The sequence below is a fragment of the Pituophis catenifer genome, unplaced genomic scaffold (genome assembly GCF_029215685.1).
Source record: "Pituophis catenifer annectens isolate HBS135680 unplaced genomic scaffold, rPitCat1.0.hap2 SCAF_3, whole genome shotgun sequence".
Lineage (NCBI taxonomy): Eukaryota > Metazoa > Chordata > Lepidosauria > Squamata > Colubridae > Pituophis > Pituophis catenifer.
The window spans coordinates 100,159,191-100,168,078 of record NW_027256883.1 but is presented as its reverse complement, the minus strand read 5'-3'; the positions used below and the strand labels follow the sequence as shown (position 1 = coordinate 100,168,078).

Here is an 8,888-nt window from a genome sequence, read left to right as displayed (position 1 = left end):
AACAGGGGTTCTTGAGCCATTGGCTGCTACTTCCTCTGTGGCCTTCTTTTCTTCCTCCATCTTCCCCTGAGTCTTCGGGCTGCCTGAGGTCTGGTTGACGCTTGGGGCTCAGGACCCCAGACAGCACCCCAAAATTCAGGGGGAACTGCTTTAGTTAGAAAGGAGATTTGGGTTAATGTTAGGGTTCCAAGTAACACCCCCAACGAAATCAAACTTCGAGGCTTGAATTTCCTCAAAGCTAATTTTTATTAGAGACGTCATATTGGCACATCTGGGAAAACTCGAATCTGAGAACTTCCGGGTTTTCTTCACCCAAAAGAAAGTTCAAGAGCTTGCCCTTCACCCACATGTCCACCACACATCCAATCATGTACAGTCTGGAACAGAAGATATCTTCCCAGTCTTCTCAGCACAGCTGCAGGGCACCTTGGCCTTGACTTTCTATAAAGAATTTTGTTTTGACTACATGTCTTCTTCACTCTGTACTATCCTGGATTTCAGCATAGGTCTGTTGGAAGAAATATCCATCTGGTTCAGTTCCAAGCAGGGAGAAAGACACTGGAAACATAGAGGCTGCTTGGAAAGATGGTTTATTAATGAACAGAACCACAGGGGTTTGAGGTCCTGGGCAGCTGACCACATGGAGTTGAGAGAGAGAGGGGTATTTCTACCCTCTCTTGCGCTTTGCCTTTGAGCTTCCTGTTCCTATGCAAGAAATGTATTTTATTGGCTGTAGTCAGACTTCCATGGGGCCATGTGGGATCAGGTTTGTCTGAATCAAGTTTGATTGAAGCCTTGAGGGTGATGCAATGATGCAATGTCCCCAGGTGATTTTGCAATGAAGTGAGCCCTGCTGCCAGCTAATCCTATTATGTCCTGGAGGGACATGTCTTAATCCCATCACCCTGGAGTTGAAGGTCTTTTGTTTTGTAGATAGGCTGGCCCAGTCCTTCTCAATGGGCACCAAATATCTGCTGGGGGCAGGGAGCTGAAGCTGTGAGATTCTGTCTCCCTTAAGATTTCTATTTCTCTTTTAGGGGAAATATAATATTTTCTAAAATATTTCATTCTTCTAGGAGGGGTGGGTGCTAACTTTGTACAGCTCAAACATGTCATGGTAAAACTAGCAGAAAAAGTAGATCCCCGTACATTTTTAAAACGTCTATGTTACGAAACATATTTTGAGTCTTGAGTAATGTTGGCATCATAAGTCAATTGATCCAAGACTTTTAAAAGCAACCAAATGCACCAGTTGGATTGTGAGATGTGTTTGACCTAAAACGCTATTTCTTTGGGAGATTTTGCTGGAAACTGAGCAAAAATTGTTTACAGGGTTTAAAAACTGTATTTAAACACACTTTTTTTCAAACGAAGGAAAAAAAGAATGAGAAAAAAAATTGGCTTTCAATAATTGCGTTGATTAGATAGTTTCATTTTCGATCCCGGAAAGAAAAAACAAAGGGAACTTGGAAGTTTGATCCCCAGCCTTTCTACAAGATCTATCTCTATAACAACAGTACCTGTTGAACCACAGATAGGCGGCTTCCCGCTTTCTCATTTTTGAGGAACCTACTTTGTGGAACGCGATGACGACACAGTGGGCGTGGCGTACATTCCGAACTACAAGGAAGCAGTGGCTGTGTGGGGCCGGCGCAGCGGTTTATAGTGGAGTCAACCGTTGGTGAGCGACTCCTGCTGCGAGAGCCGGTCTCCGAAGTAGCTGGGCACCTTCAGCTTTGATCGCTGCTGCGCTGCTGGTTCTGCTTGCTGCTCGTGTCATCTACCTTGCTAGTCCAGTGCAATGGAGAGCGGCGGGAGCGGGTCGGTGTCCGTGCGCGGAGCCGGCCGAGAGAAGAAGAAAGGCAAGAATGCTGACGAGTCTTCGGTAGTTGCAGTAGCAGGAGAGCCTGGTGGAAGCGGCGGCGGCGGTAAACCGCGGAAATTCGTAAGTAATGTTGAGAGAAGGGTGGCCACCTGCCTTATTGCAGAGGGATTTGGGGGTAGTCCTTGGCCGAGCTGCCCTACCTGCCTTTTCTTTGGTTCCCTGCGCTGGTAGAGCCAGCTCGGCCTTGCATACGGATGCAGGCATTGTCCCATCAGTTTCTCGACGGGGCGAGGCAGGAAGTTTCCTTTCCTCCTGGGTCCGTCCAATAACAGAGTCTGAATTCTGCCTGCATGGATGTGATTCAGGCCTCGGTTCACGCCTTGCCTCACCAGCTCTTTTGGAAAGTTTTTTCCTATAGATTTAGTAAGTTTTCCGCGTTTGCAGGATTCTTGGGCTGTATCTTGATTAACTTTAACCCCAATCTTCACTTGATTTTTTTTTAATGGCATGTAACATCTGCAATTTGCACCGTTCAACTTTCTATTCTGCTTTAAAACTCAGTTTCTATATCATGCCTGGATTAAGGTCCATTGAAAAAGTAAACATACATAACAGGCTGACCTTTACCTGCATTTTTTTAGCCAGCAGTAAAGTCTCCTTCCAGAGTGCTCTGAAACTGTTCTTAGAGTACTTTTGAAGGGATCAGGGCAGATTAGAATATAAGAGTTGAATCAGGCAAGAACCAGCTTAATTCAGCATTTGGTTTCCAATAGGAGCCAGCCAGATGTCTCTAGTTCCTCCAAGCAAGAGGCGGGAAAAATACCTTTCACTTGTTCCCTTGTAACCTATATTTGGAAGCAACTATCTTTCTGGAGATAACTCTTTGATAGCTCTTTAATAAAGTTAGCCTTGTTGAATCATGCAATCCCTTTTAAAAGCTGTCCAAATTAGGGACTATCTCGAGGAAATGAAATTCACAACTATCTGTTCCACATCTTCTAATTAGCTTCACTGATCAACTTGTCTAAGTGTTTATTATTCATTCGATTTGTATTCTGCCTTTATTTTGTGCAACTCAGGGTTGTGTCTGTAATGTTCCCTTTTCTTCCAATTGCAATCCTGTGAGGTGGGTTGAATGAGAAATAGCAACTGATTTAAAATCACCCAGCTTCCTTCTGCACCTCATGGAGTACTAGAACTCATAGTCTCCCAGTTTCTAGTCCAACTCCTTAACTGGTAAAACGGGTTGCCTTTCTGGGGGGCGGGGGAATTCTCCATTTTCACTTTCTAATGTCAGACATAGTTTAATATAACTCATTCATGTCTCCTCTGTTTTCCCAAACCTCAGATCCCGATTTCTTGCCTTTTCTTGAAGGGACATTTGGAGTCCTTTGATCATTTTGATTCCAATCTTCTACATGTTTTGCAGCTGAATTATATTAATTTTTCAAATGTAAGCAGCACTGCATTGAGATGCAGATATACCATACATTTGTATAAGCTGCTTTATTTTTCAATGCATTTCTAAAGTTCTCTAGTATAGGATATTTTTTTCACAGCTGCTTCATACCAAGCTGATATTTTTTCATTGTCCTATTACACTTGATTCCCAATTCTTTTTTCCAGTTAATTCCAGACAGCTCAGACTCTTATCAGCTTATATATGCAGTTACTTTTTGTGCATCATTTTATACTTACTTACTTGATCCTGTATTGATGCATACTTTGCCCGTTTAAATAGGAGTTGGAAGGTCATTGACTGCATTTCTGAGTACCTAGAAATGAACAAGGTGATTACTAAAAGCCAGCATAAGTTTTTGTTAAAAAAGATCATGACAGACAAATCTCATTGCCTTCTCTGATAAAGTGACTTAAGTTAGTGGATCAGGGAAATGCTGTGGATATAGTTTACTTGGACTTCAGTAAGGCATTTGACAAAGTAGATCACAGCCTATTTCTTGGTAAGATAGAACAATGTGGGATAGACAGTACCACCACTAGATGGATTTGCAGTTGGCTGACCAACTGTACTTAGCATGTAGTGCTCAGTGGAATGACATCTATATGGAGGGAAGCATGCAGTGTTCTGTCTTGGGCCCAGTGCTCTTCAGCATCTTCATAAATGATATATATGACAGGCAAAAGGAGCTCATCAAATCTGCAGGCAATACCAGGCTAGAAGGAATTGTGACCACTTTGGAAGTTAAGCTCAAGATTCAGAAAAATCTTGATGGACTTAAGCATTGGACCATATTCAGCAAGATGCAGTTCAGTGATGTGAAAAGTAAGGTCCTACAGTTAGGCAGGAAAAACCAAATGCACAGGTATAAAATAGTTGTAGCTAGCTTAACAGTAGTAACTGTGTGAGAGATCTAGTAAACCACCACTTAAGTATGAACCAGCAGTGCACTATAGCTACCAAAAAAGCCAGTGCAGTGGTTCTTTGCATCAACAAGATCATGAGAAGTGATAGTACCGCTCTATATTGTACTTAGAATATAGATAGTCCTTGACTTAAGATCACAATTGAGCCCAAAACAATGAGACATTTTATATATTTATATTTATATTTCATATTTTATGACTATTCTTGTAACAGTTAAGTGAATCACTGCAGCAGATAACATGGTGGTTAAGTGAATCTGGCTTCCCCATTGATTTTGCTTGTCAAAAGATTGCATAAGATGATCACATGGCCTTGGGACACAGCAACAGTCATAAGTACAAACCAGTTGCCAAGCATCTAAACTTTGGCCACATGATCATGGAGATGCTACAAAGGTCATGTAAAAAATGGTCATAAGTCACTTTTTTTCAGTGCTGTTGTAACTGAACAGTCACTAAATGAACTGTTATAAGTCGAGGACTACCTGTATTGTAACCAGTTCTGGTCATCATGATATAAAAAATATGCTGAGACTAGAAAGAGTACAGAGAAGAGCAGTAAAGATGATAACAGGTCTGGAAGCTAATGTGTATGATGAACAGTTAAGACAACTAGGTGTGTGTAGCCTAATGAAAAGGATTAGGAGTGAAATGATAGCTATCTTTCAGTACTTAAGAGACTGTCACAGAGAAGAGGCGGTTGACTTGTTCTTCAAAGCCTTGTGGCTCAGCAGACTAAAAGCATTGTGATTAACACCAGCTGTCTGCAATTACTGTAAGTTCGAATCTCACCAGGCTCAAGGTTGACTAAGCCTTCCAACTTTTCTAAGGTAGGTAAAATGAGGACCCAGTTTGTGGGGGCAATAAGCTGACTTTGTATAAATATACAAAAGTATGAAGGCTATTGCTTAATGCATTGTAAGCCGCCCTGAGTCTCCGGAGAAGGGCGGCATATAAATCAAATTAAAAAAAAAAAAAGCACCTGAGGGCTGGACATAGAGCAATGGGTGGAAGATCATTAAAGAGAGATCCAACTTAAAACTAAGGAGAAATTTCATGATAATCAATGGAACAACTTGCCTCACGGAATTGTGGGTGCTCCGTTGCTGGAGTTTTCAAGAAGACATTGGACTGACATGATGCAAATGATGGATATTTCCTTGTAAGAAGCTAAAATAATTTTCTCAATTGTGAGGAAATTATCTGACACTATAATTATTGCTCTTTGTATCGAATTCTATATTTGAGCAAGGCCCTGTAAAATCCAAGCTGTTTTAGCCAATGAAGGTTATGTATATCCATTACTGTCTACCATTTGAGTTGCTTATGGAATGAAAATAGTGATAAAGATTACTGAGTTGGGTTGATTGTCCCAAAGATTGCATGCGGTATATACAAACCTACTACTAGCACTAGCACTTAGACTTATATACCACTTCACAGTGCTTTACAGCACTCTCTACAGAGTCAGCACATTGCTCTTAACAATCTGGGTTCTCATTTTACCAACCTCGGGAGGATGGAAGGCTGAGTCAATCTTGAGCCTGCTGAGATTTGAACTGCCAAACTGCAGGCCGCTGGCAGGCAGCAGAAGTAGCCTGCAGTACTGTACTCTAACCTCTGCACTTAATTTGAGCTGCTTGAGATTTTTTGAATATTGTTAGCCAAATTTACTTATATATTGGTACCTTGGTATTTGTCAATAATTGGTTCTGGAAGATGTGACGAATACTAAAATCAACTAGTACTGTGACTTACCGTGTGACCCACTATTTCGGCCAGAAGAAATAATAATAATAATAATAATAATAATAATAATAATAATAATAATAATAATAATAATAATAATAATAATAATTTTATTTCTATACCGCCCTTCTCCGGAAGGACTCGGGGTGGTGTACAGCCTATTTAAAAACACAACACAAACATCAATTTAAAATTTAAAATTATTAAATAAATTTGGCTCCATTTAAAACCCCAGAAATTTAAAATACCCCAATTTAAAATTATCATGTCGATAGCCCGGCCTGGCGGAACAACAGGGTCTTCAGTGCACAGCGAAATACCTAGAGGTCGGGGATCTTACGTATTTCCGGGGGCAGTTTATTCCACAGGGCTGGGGCTCCCACAGAGAAGGCCCTCCCCCTGGGTGTCGCCAGCCGACATAACTTGGCCGATGACACCCTGAGGAGACCCTCTCTGTCGGAGCGAACTGGCCGGTGGGAGGCTATTGGTGGCGGTCTTAAAAACTTAAATGATTACACTGAGATTTACAGTGGAAAGATAAAGATGGAAAAGAGATGGAAAATAATAAGAAATAAAGGACAAAATAAAAGATTTTATGATTTTAAAATATAAAATAAGCATACTGGAATTAACAATGAAAAGATACAAAAAAGAGAAAGGAGAAACAATGGGAAATATAGGGCAGAATAGGAGAGTGCAGAATTTTAAAATACAAAAGAAAGGAAGAAGAAGGGAAAACAAAAGGCAAAGAAGAAAAAGAGGGTGGAGGAGAAGAAAAAATATTAAAAACATAAATGATAACACTGGGATTTACAGTGGAAATATAAGAAAGAGGGAAAAGGGATGGAAAATAATGGGAAATAAAGGGCAAAGATTTCACGATTTTAAGATACAAAATATTAATAATGAAAAGATACAAAAAAGGATCAGAAAAGTAGAAACAAAGGGAAAACTGTAATAAATGTCACATGCTCAATAATATTGGAGGTTTATAGAATGATAAGTTTTAACAATATGAATAAACCAGTTGGGGGAAATGTAATATTTGGAATATTTCAAACTATATATTTGAAACACAATTAAAAAGAGAAAAGACAAATTAAGATATTTTAAGAACTAATCGGATTGGGTAAAATGAGAAAGGATTAAGATGCGCTTTATAAATATATATTTGAATAAGTGGAAATTTATTGTTAAGATGTTTTGAGAAATATATTTAATGATTGAAATTGAATGTAAAACTGAATGAAATTGAAATGATAAAAATGATTTAAATGTTATACTTGCAAGAAGTAAAGCAGAAAAAATATATTGGTAAAAGTAAAAAAGATAAGAGATTAGAAAATTGAGTAAAGATTTGAAGGAAAAAAGAGAACAAGATGAAATATATTGTTAATAATTAAAAAGATAAGGGATCGAGGCTGCCTGAACTCCACAATGGAAAACATTAAATTGAAAATGAATACAGCAATAGAGAGAAACGAAGGAATTGGAAGCGAGGAGGAAGGAGAGAGAGGGACAGAAGAGTAGGGAGGAAGGAAAGGAAGGGAAAGCAGAGTAGGAGAGAAGGTTAAGATGGGGGAAGAAAGGAGGAGAAGGAGAAGGGAAGGGGAAGTAGAGAAGAGAAGAAGAAGGTGGGGAAAGAAAGTTGGAAGGAGAAGAGGGAGAGGCTAGGTTTGAGGAGAAAGATTGCTGTACAATAAAAAAAAGATGAAGTGGAAGAAAGGCAGCTCTGAACAAACATAAATATATTAAGAAAAAGAATGAATTGTTTAAGAATAAAAGAGGACAAATATGTACAAATAGTAAAGTTAGAATTTAGGGATAAATGAAGGTGTTTATGTATGCAAGTATAGAAATACTGAGGTATATTCAAAAAAAAAGGAAAGAGGGGAAGATGATATTGACAAAAATTGTAATTGAGTAAAATGTATTTGAATTTGACTAATTGTATAAGATAAGGAATGACCAACACTGTTCAAAAAAAAAAAAGAAAGATGTGGGTGAAGGTGGGAGAGGAGAAAAGAAAAACAAACAAACCAATAAAACTTGTTTTTTTTAAAAAATCAGGCCAGACAGCATGCATTGAAATACAGTTTCAAGTCTGGTAAACCCAAACCCCCTCTTTCCTTAGCATCTTGCAATGGCTTGTGTCTAATTCTTGGGGTTTTTTCCTTGCTGTATAAACTTGGAAATATCCTTCTGCCATTGTTTAAATGGATTACCGGTTGTGAATATTGTAATGTCTGGAATAAAAAGAGCATCTTTGGTAAAATATTCATCTTAATTACAGAAATTCTACCCAATAGTGATAGGTGCAGTTTGTCCCATCTTTGTAGGTCCTGTTTAATATCCCTCCAAAAAGGCACATACTTAGGTGAAATAGAGATTATTTTGACAATATAAATATTTTATATTTGTATTTGTCAACATAATCCCTATTTATTTCACCTTTTTGTTGACCCTAAAACCCAACTTGTTGAGCCAGGTACCACCTGTTCTATACTTGTGCATTTGGTTTTTCTTGCTTATGTGTAGGACCTTACTTTTGTCACCACTGAATTGCAATTTATTGAATAGGGCCCAGCATTCAAGTTTGTCAAGATCCTTGAGTTTGTCTTCCAAAGTATTAACTATTCTCCCTAGGCTGGTGTTGTCTGTAAACTTGATGAGTTCCCCTTCTATTCCCTCATCTCAGGGTGGATTTGATTTAAATCACTAGTAAAAAGGCTCTTTTATGAAAATGTTCTAGGCCCAACAGAACCTTGAAGTACAACACTGCATGCTTCTTTCCATGTAGCTCAGGGGTCCCGAACACAGGTGGCAGGCAAGTGCGCAAGGCTGCATTTATACCAGTGGCACACACGCATGAAACCTTCCCTCCTCACCCTCCTCCACAGAGCCAGAAAGGCTGAAGTAGATGTAGTGC

The 8,888-nt window shown here is 39.2% G+C and overlaps 1 protein-coding gene across 1 annotated transcript in view; it reads left to right on the top strand.

Moving 5' to 3' along the window:
• The first annotated feature begins 1,655 nt into the window (after positions 1–1,655).
• DIAPH1 (diaphanous related formin 1) overlaps positions 1,656–8,888 on the top strand; it is a 205,472-nt gene continuing 198,239 nt past the window's right edge. The window contains 1 exon segment of the mRNA XM_070940849.1: positions 1,656–1,945. Coding sequence (XP_070796950.1) covers positions 1,802–1,945 — 144 coding nt within the window. The 5' untranslated portion in view covers positions 1,656–1,801.